The sequence below is a fragment of the Phalacrocorax carbo genome, chromosome 8, assembly GCF_963921805.1.
Source record: "Phalacrocorax carbo chromosome 8, bPhaCar2.1, whole genome shotgun sequence".
In the NCBI taxonomy this organism is placed as follows: domain Eukaryota; kingdom Metazoa; phylum Chordata; class Aves; order Suliformes; family Phalacrocoracidae; genus Phalacrocorax; species Phalacrocorax carbo.
In genome coordinates this window covers 13,508,143-13,527,378 of record NC_087520.1, presented here as the reverse complement: position 1 = coordinate 13,527,378, position 19,236 = coordinate 13,508,143, and the positions used below count along the sequence as shown (strand labels likewise).

Genomic DNA, 19,236 nt, shown 5'->3' with positions numbered 1-19,236 from the left:
ATTCAGAAGTTTAGGCATCAAAACTTTCCCCAAAGCTTGGTATGTGTGGTTTTGATCTCATGTTTGTATGGCAAAGCAGAGCTTGCTAAACTGCTACTTGAGTACGATCATCACTGTATTTGCAGCTGGAGACAGCTGGTTACAACGCAGCATTAGGATCCACGACAGGGGATGCCACCAGCTGTGCATCTGACAGGGAAGGAATTCAGGTGTTGTGGCATGATTTTCATATCTTTCACAGTGGCATTTGAGCATCTATTGGGAAATATACAGTAATTTCAGAACCCCTGTAAACACCCCAGTACAGCTTTTGAAAATTGAATAAAGCATCATTTTTGGAAAGGCTATAACAACTTTTAAATGTTTACATTTTGCTACATTTCAGAGAATCATGGAAAAAAAAATTAGGTTGGACAGGAGCTAAGGAGGCATCTACTTCCACCTCCTACTCAATGGGAGGAGGGCTAACCTGACAGGTAGATTAGGTTGCTCAGGACCTTTGTGCAGTCAAGCTTTGAGTATTTCCAGGAACAGGAATTCCAACACCTCTCTAGGTCCTATCCCTGGGTTCCTCTCACAAGGAAGAATTCCTTCCTTGTGTCCAGCCTATTAGGTAGTAGAAAACTACTAATTCCTGCTTTGTGTTTTGGTGGGGTTTTTTTGGTGCATGTGTTTTGTGTGATGTTATTTTTTGTTTGGTGGGTTTTTTTCCTCCAAATAGGTTTAACTCCAGTATTGGCTGTTTTCCAAAAACATAAATTTACTAGTTTAAACAACAATGGCCCCATGTCCTAGATAATAATACAATACACAAAAGAACAACTTAGTGATGAGCTATTAATTCATACAATGGGGACTTACAGCTCCAGGGCTCCATAGTCCAATTCAGATTTTACCCCAAAACATCTAGGTCCTGTCTGAGCAGCTTCAGTGAAGAAAAGCTTTTTCATGAGACATAACATTACTATTGTAAAGGGCCTTACCAGATTAAGAGCTCCAAAATTATAATCTTCAGTGTGGATTTGTATTCTACAGCTGTGGTCTGATCATGATCAGGCTGGCATCTTTCCATGTTCTGCATTAGGTCAGGTTCATTTTTCTTGTAGTTTTACAAATAAGGTGAGATGCATTAAAGAGACTGAATACCTTGTAAAGAAGCGTGATGTTGTAAAAGAGAAGACAGGAACTCACTAATTCTAATCCCTAGACAAATACATAATAAAATTAAAGATGAAAGTGCAAATAGCAGTCCTAAACCAACAACCAAAAACCATTTGAAAGCATTCCAGCTGGCCACTCAGATTAGACAAGTCATTTACTAGGGTGATTTTACTTCACCAACCCAAAAAGGGTGAGACAAGGTGACAGTCAGTTATATTTCCTCTGACTGGAAGGAAGAAACCACTTCCTTTTTCCACCAGATTTCCTTCCTATCAATACTATATTGAGAACAAATAGCTTTAGAGTTCAATTATCTTCAGGGTATTCATGATTGCTCCCCTCCCCCATGCTCCCCCCTCCCCCCCCAAAAAAACAAACAACAAAACCAACAACAACAAAAAACCAACAACAATAACAGAAAAAGCCCAACAAGTAAAGGATTCACTTGAAGGAATATAGAGGGAGACAATAGAATTGATATAGGCTATGCACCACAAGACATGAATTATTCAAAGAAGAAAACTATGTCAACAGAAAAAATTCATTTACAACACCACATTTTAATGGCTCCTGAAATATTACAAATTTTCTCATTATGTATAACTACTGGAGATAAATAGCAGGCTGACATACAGAGCAGAATCAAGATTATTTTAATAAATTTGCCTAGACGTTTTTTCTTTTTGGGGTCTGGTGGTGTGAAGGGTATGGGAAGAACGGGTAATGCAAGCAAATGGAATTCAGGCTACAAATCTGAAAACCTTAAAAGGAAAAAAAAACCCAAGACCACCTCAGCATGGGTTGCAGGGATCACTGGGTTTACAAAATATTAAGTCAGTCCTGTTTCAGCACCTTTAGCATTGTGCTCTTTGCAAAATCCATGGCCTTTCATAAGATTTGGTCACTGAACATTCAAATCATCAATTATCCTGAGTAGTGTTTTTATTGGCGTTTATCAGCATTCATAAATTTCCCATTTTCTACTAAACAAAACTCAAATTCTGCAGATCTTTTAGGCCTAACCAAATGCCAGATGTTTTGAGTTCTTGGTATCTTTGGTACCCTAAGACAAGTAAAAATGAAAAACACAGAAAAGGTCTCCCTGAGCAAACACATAAGAGAGGGTTTGGGGTTTTGTTCTGGTGGAATTTTTTTACATTTTCTGTCTAAAAAAGATTCCCCAAAGTACACACAAACAAAACTTGACTCTCATCCAAGTCTATGAAGTGTGATGTTTCAGACGGCATGGTTTCCTTGGCATGGTGGATCCTATGAATAGATCATCCTCTCACAGAGGACCCAGTTGCCAAAAACTGTTGTTACATTAACACATTCTCCTCACCTCCCCTAATCTCCACTACGATAATTTTGACTGAGCAATAAATGCCCAGGAACATTGCTTTTCATAGACCAGCACACTTGGTCCATAGTGTAGGCAAAAATATGAAACCCAACGGTTTTGTTAATTCCCATAACTTTAAAATGGCCTAATTTAGTTATTATTATCCTAATTATTATTAACCAAAGGCTTAAACTTGTTAAGTCTGAAGAAAAAAAACCACAAAAAACTCCACACAAACAAACCAAAAACCAGCCCTCTGCAATCTTTGTGATCCTCAGGCATTTACTCACACTTCAGCAACATTTATCTCACATTTGTAGCCCAGCAACACCCTCTCCCCCAGGAACCACCCAAGAGTATTTTATCCAATGGAAACCTACTAGAGGATATATTTTGCATCCCAGAAGTCGCATCTTTTCTCCATTGTCACCACACAACTCTAATGCAGGGCACACCCAGCACACTTCTCCATTAAGGACAACACAGAATCACAGACTGATTGAGGTTGGAAGGGACCTCCGGAGGTCATCTCATCCAACCCCACTGCTCAAGCAGGGCCAACTAAAGCATGTTGTCTGGGACCATGTCTGAATGTCTCCAAGGATGGAGACCCCACAACCTCCCCAGGAAATCTGTGCCAGTGCTTGGCATCCTCACAGTTAAAAAAAAAAAAAAAATTTAAAAATGTTTCCTTATGCTTAGACAGAACCTCTGCTTTTCCTCTTACTGGGCACCACTGAAAAGAGCCTGGCTCTGTCTTTGTTACAGCTTCCCTTCAAATATTTACGTACATTAATGAGATTCCCACCTTGAGCCTTCTCTTCTCTGGGCAAAACAGTCCCAGCTCTCTCAGCCTTTCCTCATATGAGAGATGGTCCAGTCCCTTAGTTTTCTTAGTGGCCCTTCACTGGACTGTCTCCAGTAGCTCCATCTCTCTTGTACGGGGATTCGCGGAGTCTCACAAAGTTAGAAGACTGAAATCAGGCTTATATTGAAATGTATTCATGTCTTAATACTATAGGTCTGATTGCAACCCTGTGAATTTAATACCATGCAATGAAAACTGCTTTAACCATAAGGATATTGTGCCAATCTCCATAAAACTATTGGCTAGAAAGCAGAGTCTAATAACTATCTAAAATACATTCCCAAGACACATAGGAAACAGCTATGTAGTTCAAAAGATGAAGAGCCCATTCAGCTGTAGAACTTCCTTGCTCAGCTTCTGCACCCTACAAATGAATTGGAAAAGGATGAGGAACAGCACAGAAGTTTTTGGAACCAACAGCCTCAGGTGTCATGAATGAACACCATAAATGCTGATGTTGCAGACCAACTGTGTAAAGATGTTTGACTTTGAGAAGGTAGCCTTTGTAGAACAAGAAAGAAATTAAAAGCTGCTAAATGAGGTGTCAAGGAGTAAAGACCCATCAGGCTGGGACAAGCCCAGGAAGAGACAGAAAAAATAATAGATTAAAATATAAAAATCATTCCTTTGGAAAAGAAGCAATCTGAAGATCAAAAGTGTGTTCGTTTTCCTTAAAGAAACTGCTCAAAGACTAGAGAGTACAAACCTTTTCTTTGTTTCTTAATGTACATTCTTTCTCTGATACTTAATTTACACTTGCCATATTTGTCATATTTGCTGTTGTTCTCTAAATGACTCTGACAGGATCAAATCTCTGAGCTGTTGCCCTGCCCTTTTCAGGACCCTGCCCTGTCCTGCCCCTGCCTTACAAATCTCAATATCTTAATGCCCATGTGCCTGCTTGCCTCCCTTTTCAGTTCTGGTGTTGGATTTTGTTGCTATTTTATTGCTATTTTATTAATTGTGACTTCAAACAGTCCTCAGCAAGTCACTCTTAGCAGAATTCCTTTCAACACATTGAAACAAGCTAACTGTAATCCTAAAAATACATAGCATGAGTACTGTTATATTGGGCCACACTAAAGACCAGCAGCCTCTCTCCTACAGGATACAGAGGATACACAGGCCAATAGTACAAAAATATGCACACCGATCACCCCCTTGAGACACTGTCTCATCTTACAATAATAAATCTATATTTTGCTCTACTTTGAATATCTTGAGTGTAACGTTGACTATGTGACAAATTACTCTGAGGGAACAGAAATTGCTGTTGATTGATCTGCAGAAAGACAGAAGTAAAATGCAGCATCCTTCAGCATCCTTAAATCCCCACTACCTGATTTTCATCACAGATTTCTAGAAGAACTGACAAATAGAATTGTAGAGCTGAGGATGGTTTGTTTTGGTTTGGGGTTTTTTTGGTGTTTTTTAAAGATAAAACTGTCAAGTCTGGAGTAGAATGATCAGACTGGAGAAAAGTAGCTGCATTGCCAGTAATGTAGAATGGTAAAATCCAGCCTGTGTGACCACAAGCCCACTAGCTTTCCTGTTTGGATAAAAATCTGGAGGAAGGAAAAAGTGACAAATGAAGATACACTGAAAAGGAAGAAACATTCTTATAAATTTTTCAAACTCAGCTGTTTGCTAGACTGGTCTTCAATTCTCTTGAATGAAAACACGAACTGAAATTCATCTCATCTATTCTGATTTCAGTAAAGCATTCAATACAGCACTACACTGAAAAGTTTAACAATGTCACAAGTTGGGCTGTTCTAAAAACAGTTGAGGAAGACAATGATACGGCATCATTCACTGCATGAACAACTTGACACCTGTCACAGAGATTGATGACATCTAATAACCCAAAGTGCAGACACCCATAACATACTACTTATATCAGCTAGTTTCTCTCATTTCAAAGCTGTGCATCTAGTCTCAGCACTATGTCTGGACTATGTCTAAATTCTTATGTTTAAGATGAACAGGATGAGTTGCTCTCAGCAGGTGGCTATGACTTTTTAACATCTAAGGTTCAAACATCAAGAATTTAGATGCATGAATTTAGGCAGAAGAACCACCATCTTGGGAACCAACCTTCCCCCATCCACGTCTACCCCAAAGAAATTCTGCAATAATACTTACATGACTGATCAATCAACATATTACAACTACGGAGAAGGTAACTGCCATCCCAAGATGTATCAGATGATGTATTCCCTATCCCCTGGACAGGGAAGTATCCCTATCACTGCATAGGAGGCCCCTCGTCTGAAATATTATATATAATTCTGATCACATATTTGCAATAATTATATGTCCACAAAGGAAGAACAGTTGCAGAAAACAGATATTAGCATGATCAGACAAGTGCTGAGGTGATCTTAGAAAAAAAGACTGAAGGAGGTTGACTTGTTTAGATTATTCAAACAAAGCCTAAGAAAAGGTGTGGTTGCTCTCTAAACTATGAAGAAAGCAAGCACCAAAGAAGAAAGAGAAATCCTTATCCTAAAAGGAGATTGCTGGCACAAGAACAAATATGTACAAATTTACAGCAAAAAAACTGTTGACAGGATATTAAAAAAGGGTTTCAAAGTCTTAGAGAATAACTTTCCAATAGGAATAATGGGCACAACCTAGTGAATTTTGCAATTAAAATTAGGGGTTTTTACAATTAAAGCTTAAATCTTTGAATTTTAATATTTAAGCTTAAATGGTGGTTGATACAGGAAAGGGCTGGACTTGATCCAAACTGCGTTTTCTTGATTTATGCTTTCATACAAGAATTACTACTCACTTCTACCCTACTTCAGCCCAGGTCACCATCCAACCTCATCCTTCCCTGCCCATCATTGCCTTTGCCATGCACATCTCCAATCACAGTCACATCACTTTTCACATCCCCTCAAGCCTTTTGTCTCAAGCTACTCCTTCTGTCACTCTCCCTTCCACTACCTCTAAAAATAATACTCCAAGACAGACATCAGACAAGCAAAACTTCAGCCCAGGAATTTGTAGCCTTTCATGGGCACAGTGCTCTGTTGAGCACTGGAACTGCATCCTTCTTTGCAAAAGGTAATTGGAGCAGTCAGAAAATGGGATATCTACAGCAGTTTCCCTTGCTGAATTTTCTTTGATCATCACTCCTTCTAGGATTTTCTTGGACTGACCCCAAGAGTAACTTGTGTAGCCAAGAAATTTGCCTACTTAACTGAATTATTACAAATTGGGTATAAGACTGCTGGTTCTGGGCATGTTATCAGCACAGACAGAAAAAAATGGGAAGGTGCTTCACACTTATATTTACCTATGTTATGGGGGATGGTCCCATGAGTACGAGATGCAGGGAGGGCTTGCACACATGGCTGGTCTTTACTTGCGCGAGTAAGCCACTGATGCATAGCCTGCAGCAGTTCAGCCGAGATTGCATGCCACTGTCTCAATGTAAGTGCATCCATTTTTGTCATTGGAAATGCATGCCATGTTGCGTAAAATGATTCCACTCCTATTACAGTTTAGCAAGAAATAGTCTCCATTGCTAGATCTGTCTCTATTTTTGGATATAACCTAAATATTGAATGTCATATCAGAGAGGCCACTACACTCTGAACAAAGAAATATATTACAGGCCTTTTAAGCAGTACAATGGACAACACAAGCAAAAAAAAGAACCATAACAATCCATGGTCACATCATGATCCCAGAAATACTCAGTGACCTACTGCTTACTTTAGTAATCCCACCAGTGCCTTTGCCTCTAATACAGCACAGTAGCGTAGCAGTGTAACATGCTTTTCACTTAGCTGTCACTAATGCTACATTGCAGAAAGACACAGCAAAATACTGAGAGATACAATTACAGTTTACTATACTGCTATTATGGCCAAACATAGTTATATTTTTAGCTTTAACCTAAACAGAACATATAAAATCACAAAATGGTGTCATGCATCTGCATACGTAAAAAACATTCAAGCCTATCAAGCACATCAATACAAAGAATAGAATCATAGAAGTTAACCTGAATTTTGAAAATACATTTAACTTCTGGGATTTCAATTAACTTTTCATATATGTAGACATTTTTTCTATCTTCCACATACTAAAGGCTGTAATTCCCCTCTCAACTAGAACATTAAAATAATCAAGGATATTTAAGTTCTGCTAAAATTACAATTTTGGAGTTGCTCCCAGTGCCTTTTAAATATTTGATGCCTTCTTTTTGTTACATTCATATTCTTGGGGAGCAATACAATGATCCCTCCTCAGAAGTTCAAAGAGTCATATATGTTTATATATTTCACTCCAATTGGCTCAGTTTGAAAACATTTAAAGACAAAACTTAGTCAACACCCAAACTTAAATTTTAGTTTTTTTACTGAAATTTCTACTGTTAAACACAGAATAATTATAATCTGCTCATTTTAGTATAAAATGAGTAAAAATATTCCTCACTAATAAAGTGACTGTGATCTTTCTGCATAGAAATCATATTGAAGTCCACAGGGATTTGGACTAAGGAATAAGAAGTTTTCAAGAATAAGTGACAGTTCCCTTTCCTACGTCAGATATTTTTGAAGCATCTCTAATATAAACTATACTTTATTTTAAATCTTGGTGAATCTAAAGCATGCACAGATGTTAAAGTACAGAAACTGCAGCTTCTGCACATTCCTGATTATTTGAATATGAATGCCATTTTAAAAACTTGCAAATTTTGCAAGAAATATGTGAATTCTATACATAGACATGCATATATATGCATATATGTAGTTGATTCTCCAGTATACTAGCCACTGGAATCATCAGCACCAAATTAGTAATAACTGACATCCTTTTGTTTCGAAGGGTAGATAAGTTTTCACAGTCTCTGCCTCTGCTTCTCTACTCAGCTCAGTTAATGCACAGCCTTTGGACTTCCCATGTAGGTCACAGCTATGGTTACCCATTGCCGCATATTAGGAGCTAAGAAAATAAAATTGCCAAAGGTGACACCTGGGATTTATTTTGCCCACCATCAAAGGCTCCTAAAAAGGCGTCAAATTAAAAAATTTACCTGAATGAATGAAATACAGTGAGATGTAATGAGACACATTTTGGTTGTGCTAATTATGGAGATCAGGGATACTTTTGCATTTTTACTATTATTCAGTCCAGTAATGTGTTGATAACCTGAGTTTCAAGATCTTGCTCAACAGGAACATCACAATTAGCAGTGCCAGGGTTTTTTATATTACCTTTGTTATAGAAGTTTTTTAATTAGGAACTACTCCCCAGCCAAGGATACACCCCCAAGTCACTATCAGGGTTCTTGCAGACACCTTCTGAGTTAAGAGACTGTCAAGAGTTTTTAACTCCTCATTACAAAGGTTCTAACTCAGCCTTTTTTTTTCAGATGCTCAAAATAGTCAGTTATATTCCCAAAGTACACCAATGCATTAGGTACAAATTCTTCTTTATGCACTGCCACTGCTTTTTTTCTGGACTCTACAATTTCTTACTAAAAGACGCTGACACTTCTGCTTTTGCAATATTTATTCCAACCCTCCCTTTGCATAGTAAGAGACCCATGACATGTACAACCCACTGCCACTACAGAGAACAGAACTTAAAACTGATTATGACTTTGATTAAATACTAGGTAAACCATCATGAGTAGATCAAATAACAAATATATGAGAAAATATATTTCCTTGTCAGTAAGAATTATGTGGAAAAGGTGTTCAGAAAAGAGTGAGAGGGGAAAAAAAACACACAACCCAATTTCACCTTGCCAACAGACAAATAAGAGAAGTCATGATAAATTAATTCCATAGTTAAGAGCAAATCAGGAATCTTTACTAGGACAAGAGAAAACTTACTAAAAATCACTACTTGGAAGTTAAAGAGTTATAAAAGGAAGTGCTATATAGCTGAATATACATTTGATTATCCAAAGAAGTTGCTGAAGCTACCCTTATATCAAGGTCCGAAAAGGGGCTGGCCATTTACATGTTTTTAAAGTTACAATAATTATTTTTAAAAATTAAAATAAACATAATGGTTACAGACTTAGGACAACCTCTAATAATTGTGAATAAGGATAAAAACAACTGCAGGAAGCAGATTATCCCATGCCTGTCTAACATCGGTTCTTATATTTGCCTTAGAAACATCTGGAATGGCTCTTACTACAGAGTACTGGTCTGGACAGAGCCAACAGCGGTTAGCTACTGTTATGCATACTAAGGAAATTTGACAGTCTGCAGGCAAAATATCTGAAAACTTCAGAAAAATATAAAGGCAACTCACAGCACCTATTAAAATACAACCAGCATTACTTTGCATATAAGAAAACTGAATCTTGGACAAGTGACACAGCAACAACTAGCAGATCAGACCCACAGACACATCCTACCTTGTAGCCCTAAACTGCGGTCAAAGTAAGATATTTTCTCCTGCAAAGTCACCCGTCACACTATTGACAAGAAACCAGCTTGGCCAGAGCCTCAGAGGATAATTATCTGAGATTCACACAACCTCTGGATTGCTTGGAAAGAGAGATGAGCACTACAAATTACATTTCCTAAAGGGATGTTAGATATTGAATTCTTGCTACTCCATCATAGGCTTACCTTGGGCATTGTAAACCAGCACCTTGGCTCAGCAAACTACTCACCCCTCAATGAAAAAATCTCAGGAACTGGGGGAGGGGAAAATAAAGAATAATAATAAAAAAAATATATCACAGGCTCCATACAGCATAGATTAGAACCACCCATGGATCAGAAACTTGCATGGACTCTTACCATGCCCCTACTTAGCTATCGGAAGACAATGGCTCGGCTTGCAAGGTATTTAGCTTTCACTTTCATCACCTTTACCTTCAGGTATGTCTGAAGGTCCTAAATGTTTGTGGGGGGAAAAAAATCACTTTTGTCATCCCAGACCATATTTCACCCAAATAGATCTTGGCTTTAGGAAAGGTATAAATGGAACTGAAGTTTCCTCCAGGTGCCATGAAATGACACCTGCTGTCCTGAAAATACCCTCAGTACCTTCTTTCACACTGACAGCAATCCAGTATAGACACAAGGCCATGTGCCTGGGAAGAAAAAAAAGTGAAAGGAAGAAGTACTTACCACAAGGACAGCACTCAGCCGATCACTTTGAACCTGCTGCACTTGGATGCAGTGTCCTGGCACTTGTAACCTTGAGCCACTGGGAATGTTCCCAGCATCACCTTTTGGGATGCTGTTCCTACTAGGCCCAAGACCTACAGATGCCCTGTACAAGTATGTATGAGTCAGTTTACCCACACCAGTGACCTCCAGCATGTCCAGTGGGAGGTGGGAGCTGGGAAGCATATGCACACTATAGCGGTACTTTTTATACTCATCAGCTGGGCAGCAGCAGCTGCTGCAGCAAGTCCAGCAGCGGCACAGGTGCACAATGGCAAGAAAAAGGAGGAATGCTGCAAAGATGCAGGAGACACAGGCAAGGGAAATGATCAAGTAGATGTTTGTAGTGTTGAGCAGTGGTGGTGGCTCCCCACTGTCATCAAAGTCTGGCAGTGCTTGAGGTAGGGTGTCAGCCAGCAGGATGCCCACTGTTACACTAGAGGAGAGTGGTGGGTCCCCATGGTCCCGCACCACCACAACCACCTTGTGCTTGAGGAAGTCAGTGGAGCGCATGGAGCGCGTGGTGCGCAACTCACCAGAGTGTGGTGCCAAGTGGAACAGGGTGGAGTCAGAGGAATGGGCAAGGTGGTAGGAAAGCCAGGCATTCTGCGCATTGTCTTCATCATCCGCCACTACTTTGGTCACCAGGTAGTCCTCATCAGCCAGTCGGGGTACAACTTCCACAGCTACTGAGCCATTCTGGCTGATGGGGTACAGGATGGCTGGGGCATTGTCATTCTGGTCTGAGATGTAAACATTCACAGTTACGGCAGCACTCAAGGCTGGTGACCCATTGTCCTTGGCTTCCACTTGGAAATAGAAGCTTCTAAGATGCTCAAAATCAAAGGCACGTTTTGCATAGATGCTTCCGTTAGCCAAGCTCACAGACAGAAGGCTGGCCAGGGCACTGCCTGCAACTGTGGAATTCCTGAGCACGTAAGAGACCCGTCCGTTCTCCCCCATATCAGGGTCAGATGCTGAGACCTGGTGGAGAAAAGCACCAAGTGGATTGTTCTCCTCCACAAACACATCAAATGTGTCTGCACTGAAGACTGGGGGGTTATCGTTCACATCAGAAATCTGCAACCAAAGGGTCTTCTGAGTGGTGATGGGTGGAGAACCCAAGTCTGTGGCAGTAATGGTGATGTTGTACCCACTGATCAGCTCTCGGTCCAGAAGCCCACTGGTGACCAGGCTGTAGTAGTTTTCAAGGGAAGGCTTTAACTTGAAAGGAAGGTTATCAGGGATCTGGCAGGTTACTTTCCCATTCTCCCCAGGGTCCTTATCCATAATACTCAGCAGAGCTATCACTGTGCCAGGAACAGCATCCTCAGAAATGGGACTGGTAAGGGATGTAATTGTTATCTCTGGGCCATGATTGTTCACATCAGTGATTTCCACCAGCAGCTTAGCTGTGCTGGACATGCCAAATGCCCCGTTATCCCTTGCCTCAACAAGCATCTCAAGGAGAGGTCTCTGAACAGCTAAAATGCCATTGACTGTCACCTCCCCAGTGTGTGGGTGAATTAAGAACATTTGCTGTAGATCAGCAGAAGTAGTATTGCTAAATGAATACCTGACCTCACCATTTGGGCCTTCATCCAAGTCTGTGGCATGCACTTGTACTACCAAAGTGCCAGCGGGGGAGTTTTCCAAGATACTCGCCCTGTAGACTGAGTGCTCAAATTGTGGTGCATTGTCATTGGTATCCAGCACAGTCACAATGACTGGGACATCACTGGATTTTGGAGGATCCCCACCATCTTTGGCTGTAAGGACAAGTCTGTGAGTGGCTTGCTGCTCCCTGTCTAAGGCTTTCTTCAGCACCAAATCAGGATATTTACTCCCATCTCCGCGTGTCTCCATTTCCAAATGGAAATGTTCATCAGGGCTCAGTGTGTAATTCTGGACACCGTTGGTACCTTCATCAAAATCTTGGGCATTGGGGAGTGTAAACCGTGTCCCAGGTGACAGGAACTCAGGCACGTTTATATGATATTCACTTAAGGGAAAGCTGGGGGAATTGTCATTTATGTCCAAGACTTTAAATTCCATCCTATAAAGTTCTAGAGGGTTTTCTAACACGAGTTCATAATTCAGAAGACAGACAGACTTTAATTCACAAAGCTGCTCTCTGTCTATGGGGTCGTTAACAGACAAAGCCCCCGTGCTTGCATTTATATTAAAATATTGCTTACTTGAACCGGTGATCATGCGGAATTTCCGAGCTGAAAGTGTAGCTGCATCTATTCCTAAATCCTTTGCTATGTTCCCAACAGACGCTCCACGCTCTGTTTCCTCAGCGACGGAATACACTACTTGCCCGTTCGCGGTGCAGCAAATAAAGCAGAAGACCATTAAATAGACCCGCATTCTTCCTCCCCTGGCTCAGCTCCCCGCAGACCGGCTCAGCAGGAACATAATCCAGAATTTCAGCCAACCCCCGAAGTTCCCAGCGCAAAGCGAACGGGCACCAGAGCGCACCGGCGGCAAGGCGAGAAGTTCGCTGCAGGCGCGGGAGGCGCCCCTACGCCACGGCGGCTCCGCTCCCTGCGCCGCCGGCAGCCGTGCGGGGAGAGGCGGCAGCTCCGCTCCGCTGCGCCCGCCGCCGCCGCTCGCTGTGACCGGCGCGGCGGGATCCCGCGCGGCGGCGGCGGCAGCGCCCCCTAGAGGCCGCCTGAGGAGAGGGCTGCGCTGCCCCCGCCGCAGCCGCCCCGCCGGCCGGCGGCTTCTTCCACCCCCTCCTTTTTTCTTTTTTTTGTGTTTTGTTTTGTGTTTTCTTTTAACGCCCGACGGAAATCCGGGGGGGCGGGGTCCTGGCCCCCGAGTCCGCGGCATGGGTGCGTTTCGCTGAAGAAGAGACGCAAGGCAGACATCACTCACCCACCCCCCCGCGCTTCCCTTTCTCGGCTTCTGGCAGGAGCAGCAGCGAGAGGATGCGCTGCCGCACGCTGTCAGAGTACCGTGGTGGAAGAGAAACGAGTATGAGAAGTGACAGGCATGGGCTAAACATGGGTCAGCACAGTCCAGGCAGGCTCCGGCTAAGCACAACATTTCCCAGAGGGGTTTTAAGAGCACAGTTAAAGGAGGCAGTCGAATCTACCCCTGTTAAACTTAAAAAAAAAAAAAAAAAGAGAGAGAGAAAGGAAGAGAAAAGAAGAGAAAGGAAGGGGGGGGGGGAAGAAAAAAAGAAGAAGCCTCCTTTCTTCTTCTCCTTCTGGACAAGGTAAACCCGATCACCCCCGCAGCCACAGACAACCTCCCATCCAGCCCACCAAAGCAGGATGGGGATTGCTCGGGCGGGCGGGTGAAAGTGGGAAGCTGCAGCTGTGCAATTACTTGTAGAAAAGTAAATATCGGCGCCAGAGAGGTCTTGCATATAGGACATGCCCAGGAAATGTGGGGAGAGACGAACCGATAACACACAGAGACAGCAGATCACTGGTGGAGAGGGAGAAGGGGGTGCGTGGAGGGATCAAAGCTCTCCACTTCCCCGACTTTCTGCGCCAAGGGCACAGTTAGCAACTACCCCCTAAGCAGGTAAGAGAGGGCAGAAAACATTTCAAAATACCCTCCTGGAAAACCTTCCTGGAATGACCTTCGGCAGCAATTCACACAGATGTGCCTCAAGCCCTGACAACCCCTCTGGCCTCCTCCATTTCCAGTTTCCTTCTGTGAGAGATTATTATCACGAGATGCTGATCGACCAAAAGCAAGAGGCTATAAATGTGCGACAAGGACAGATCTTAACCCTTCTTGAATTCATTGTGTTTCTTTATGCAGCTGAGAATTTCCAGGCAAGTAAAAAAGAACTTTTCAATTATACATAGTATCAGGGCCTTTCAAAATAGGAGAAAACCGGGAGCAAAGCCAAAAGATGTACACTAAATTAAAAAAAAAAAAACAACACCAAAACAATAAAAACAAACCACGATACATCTGTTTGCATCCTCACAACTCAGCAAAACCTCCCGGTGAAATTTCTATCTTGCCTTGGTCAGCCGCAGCACACGTATCTGCGGATATCATTATTTTTTTGACTCCGGCATCCCTGGCAGTATCCGAATGTTGCCTTTTACTTCTGTTGCGTTGACGCTGCACCACCCATTGGAGCGGCTGGGGGTGGGGCTGAGTGCAGGAGCTGCAGAGCTGGTGCGCATCCACCTTAATTCACATACTATGTAAATTTGTTCAGTGGACCATTGCACGGAGTATACAATGTAAGTATTTATGGTACGCTGGTTACCTTTTTTTTTTTTTCTTGATTGCTAACTGCAGAAATCCCCAATTCCCACCTAGTCACCATAAAATTGTCATCGAGACTCCCCCCACCCCAGGTTTGCCCTAGAACCCTCTTCTGCCAAGATATGATGTCATCTACAATATATGAAAATGTTGTTAGTTCTACTGCTCTGTAGTGGTGCCCAGTCATTATAAACACCCTGAACTAATGCAATAACACCTATTAAAGTCACAGAAAAGACAGATTAATTTCCCTTAACTTTGGCCTCTGGCAAAGATAAATCTGTGCATCTGGGAAGGCTAGGGCAGATGGGTGTTGGTGTCCCAGGTGCACACATAGGTAAAACAGACTTTACTCACCCGTCTGTGACTGGGTTTGCAATTAAGAAACCCAATAATTTTGGGCCCAAGATCCTCCTGTTGAACAGATAAACCTACTCAAAGGCAGATTTTCTTAAAATGTTAATATTGGAATAACAAGCTGTGGTTATGCATACTGGTGCCTGAAATACCAGCAGTGCTAGCAGAAAATTATTAATGAACAATGGCCAAAATCAGTCAAAGTAATTGTACATTTGCCTCTTTCCAAGATGTACTCACATTTTGAGAAACATCTGTCAGCCTACACCGATTTTGTCTTTAATTCAGTCATTTACTACTCATTTAACAGTGAAGTAACTTCTGCAGCTTTCTGCTACATCTCTTTAACTTTGTAGCATTGCCTAATGCTTGTTTACAGGGCTCTAAGGGAACCTGCCTTCGATTCTGTTTCTTTTTAAAAACATTTTCAAACCTTACAACCCTGCTTTAGTATTTTGGCATCCATTGTCCGATTGTCCTTTTCCACACTCTGCTGCGGACAGCGATGTCCCCATCAGTCAGGCAGCTTCACTCGCCAGAATATGCATGTTGCTGGCACCATCTCAACACCCAGCTCCTACTGCAATGTATTCCCAGTCCAGCCTGGATAAGTGCCTGATCCACACACCACTCAGGTAGACTGCTCTGGGCCACGGCCAAAATCCAGTGCTTGGTAATATGAAATATCCAGGGCCAGTTACACCATAGCCACTCCTGCCGTGAAGGGACTAACAGCGTTGTGCCATGGGGGCAGAATCCAGCTTTGCCCTTTGTGCAAAGCCACTGCTCTGCTCAGCAGAGCCTGAGACCCGTTCCTCCCTGCCTGTTCGTTCTCTGCCTCCCACATCCAGCTCCCCCGGGGGTTTCAAGGGTGCCTTTAAGCTCAGTTTCTCCACTCTCACTCTTGTTTGGCCGACCTTCCACCTAATGCCTCTTTGGGTTTCAAGTCTCAAAGGTCTCCTCTCCACCTCAGAACGCTTACCCTAATTACGTTATTTGCACATCAGTCGTATGAAACACCTTTAATGTAGACACTTCCCGTGGTATCACACTAGATAATGTAACCACTTTTTTTAAAACCCTCGTCTTTGATCTCACGTTTGCCTTCAATCTGCAACCTCCAAACCGTTCCCAATTCCTTTCCTTCGGCTTGACCCATTCTTAAAGCCGGTTTAACCCAAGTCGCCGAGGAATTCAGCTCTGCGATCCCGAGGGCATGGTCCGGGACCTCTGTCTCCGGGACCTCTCACTCACTGCTACACAACCCCTCTCATCATGTCCTACTCCCCGACGTGCTCGCAGAGCGCTTTCTTCACGTCCCTCCGCCCGACAGGCGGTTGCAGTGCTGCATTTACGCCGCCTCCGAGCCCCGACCATCTCTTACGTACTCTTTCTCCCGCCCCGTCTTATATTTTCAAACAATCATCCGCTTTTCCGGCAATAAGACGTCATTAGTCCAGCCGTGCACGTTGTGCTTGGAGCAATGGTAGCGGCCAGAAGAAACTGCTAAGGGAGCAAAGAAAAAAAAAAACCAAAACAACAGAAAAAGTGAATAGTAAAACCGGTATACCTCGGGGCTGTGGAGCTCATGGCTGCACCACACGAAAGGCCACTCGTCACTCGTGTTTGAACGTCATAGTCTACGTCAGCGATTATTTTAGGACGCTGTTTCCGCGGGCAATGCATCAGAGACAGTGCAGACGCGGAGCGGTGCCTTCGGCGGAGGTTTGCAGGACACCTCCCGCTCGGTACTGAGACTTGGGAAAAACCCGGGTGCGCCCACCAGAACCGCGGGGCCCCAGTGGTGCTAAATTAGGTCACAATGCTTCAGCGGGAGACAGAAGAAGAGGCTGAATCCGTTCTCCACGCCGGCAGCTGTCTCCAGACCGACCGGCAGCCCCAGCCCTCATCTCTACCCGGAAAGGAGCACGTGAAAAGCTCGTACACTGACGGGACCCCGATAGTAAATAGGGTCTGCCTGCTCACCGAGGAACACCAGAGCCAGAAGCAGGAGCTGCTTCTCGGACCGAGCCCAAATCGCCAGCGCGGAGCCGCCAACGGAGGCGCAGGGACCCCGCTAGTGCCTTTCACCCATGGGCTCCTCCGGGCAGAGAGAAGCGCAAGGGCGGTGACACCCCCAACGACCCGAAACACTGGGATCCTCCTGCTCGGGACCCAGCGCGGCAGGCAGCCCGCGCTGTCCCCTGTGGGAACTGTCCCCATGGCAGCCTCAGCCCCCGCCTCGCGGGCTCACCCTCAGCCTCCCCGGCGAAAGGAGCGGCAGAGCAGCTCTGCTGTTGGCCGCAGCGCCGGGCTGATCCGCTCTTGTTCCTCCAGCTCCGACCCCCTGCTCCGCGGAGGCAGGCTGTGACTGCTGGCGATGTCACGATGCCATTCGACAAGCCATGGGAGCTCGCAGATGCTACGTGGGGACATCGGGAGTAGAAATCACTAAAAGGAGCCCGCGAGAACAATCTCGTAAAAGCAAAGGATTTCTAGATTTCAGCGAACCCCACGGAAATCCTCACTACCCACATCAAGCCACAGAAATACGGACTCACAACGTGCTATTTGCGATATCGTCGGCAAGAACCCACTCCTTGAACACGAAGGCGGAGACAGGTCTATTTACCCCCAGTTAGAGACCACCGGGCTTGGAAGAAGATGCCGGGGGGACACCAGCGACAGCTGGTACAGGGGAGCGGTCCCGCTCGTGCGGCAGAGCAGCTCCGAGCCGAGCACCCATCGTCCCTCGCGATTCCTCCGGCAGCCGTGCCGGGCATTTAATTTCCCTGCCTATAAAATCCCCACTTGTGAGGCTGCAAAACAGCTTCCGGCCGCCACGGCGGTGCGGGCGCTGCAGCCTCGGCTCCGCCTCCCTTCCCGCTCCCAGAGCCGCCCGCCGAAGCGCTCTACAGCGCACCCGGTCTGCAAGCCCTGCCTCGGCTGCCACGATTGCATTGTGCCTGGTAACATCGCTGCTAACCCGTGTCATTCTCCAAAACAACACGAAGAAGGAATGAGAGCCTGGGTTTGCAGAGACTGACAGCCCTGCGCGACATTGTTATCTTTTATTCAAGACTGAGTGTTCTAGCGCCTTGTATTAACGGCTCCTGCCCAGAGCATGCTAACGAAGTCAAAGCAGCCACGAGCTCTGTTGCTGAAGTTAAGACTACATTATGTTTCTAAAAGCAATACCGAAAAATTTCCTGACAGTGCACGTCTGTAACAAATCCCGTTCAGATCTTCAATTCATTACTGCAGTCAGAGAAACCAAGAGAAACCATACGGAAGCCAAAGCCTCCCCTGCCCCAAATGATCGGCATTAAGAAACTCTGCATCGCCCTTAATCATAGCCCAAGGAAATGAGTTGCTTCCCACAGCTGTGCGCAAGTGCTGTGTTTTTCCATCCTCTTCTACAGAAGAAGAGTTATAACTCTTATTAGAAGAGTTAAACCTTCTTATCTTAACCAGAAGATTCTCCTTTAGGAGACTGCGTTTTGTTGTTCCTGCCTTCTGTCACATTCATGTGAACGAAGGGAAGAAACTCACGGCTCTACAGCTCTGGGATAAGCCTTGCTACTCACAAGCGAAGGTAGTTCACGCGCACTTAAGAGGTAAAGACCTACTCCCTTTCTGCTCGATCAGCTATGGGACATGATCAAAGGAGACTAGAAACACAAATCCCCAGCAAATACACGTAGAACTCAAATGTAAAGCCCACGCTGAGGGATCTAAAATAGATGCAGAAAGGAGAGAGAAATTCGTGGGACGCGCTCATATTTTTCTATTGATCAGAGGGAGATAACCCACTCCTGCGATTATTTTCAAGACCGTCATGAACTTCTCAACTTTCTTTAGGGGATTTCGATACCCTATAAGAACGTTCTTGTCAATTTAGAACCAACTATCTGCGATTTTATTTTTTCTAGTCCACATGCTTCGTGTAAAACACTTCTATTAGTACAAACCCCAACAAAAGGTACGTACAGTATATTTACATATTTATATTTATTAAAACTTACATTTATGTAGTTACTTTACCACAAAACTATGGTAGCTATCCAAACGCGGGTCTTTGGTGAATTGAATGAGTAACACGA

General features: G+C 43.9%; 1 protein-coding gene across 3 annotated transcripts in view; it reads right to left on the bottom strand.

Annotated features, from left to right (window-relative positions):
• Positions 1 to 19,236, bottom strand: part of LOC104049877 (protocadherin alpha-C2) — a 94,527-nt gene that overhangs the window by 67,641 nt on the left and 7,650 nt on the right. The window contains exon 1 of one of the 3 annotated variants that reach the window (XM_064458810.1): positions 10,493 to 13,706. The exons of the other annotated variants lie outside the window; for them this stretch is intronic. Within the exon in view, the coding sequence (XP_064314880.1) occupies positions 10,493 to 12,904 (2,412 nt within the window). The 5' untranslated portion in view covers positions 12,905 to 13,706. Of the gene's footprint in view, positions 1 to 10,492; positions 13,707 to 19,236 lie in introns of those variants that run through there. 3 annotated transcript variants of the gene reach the window in all.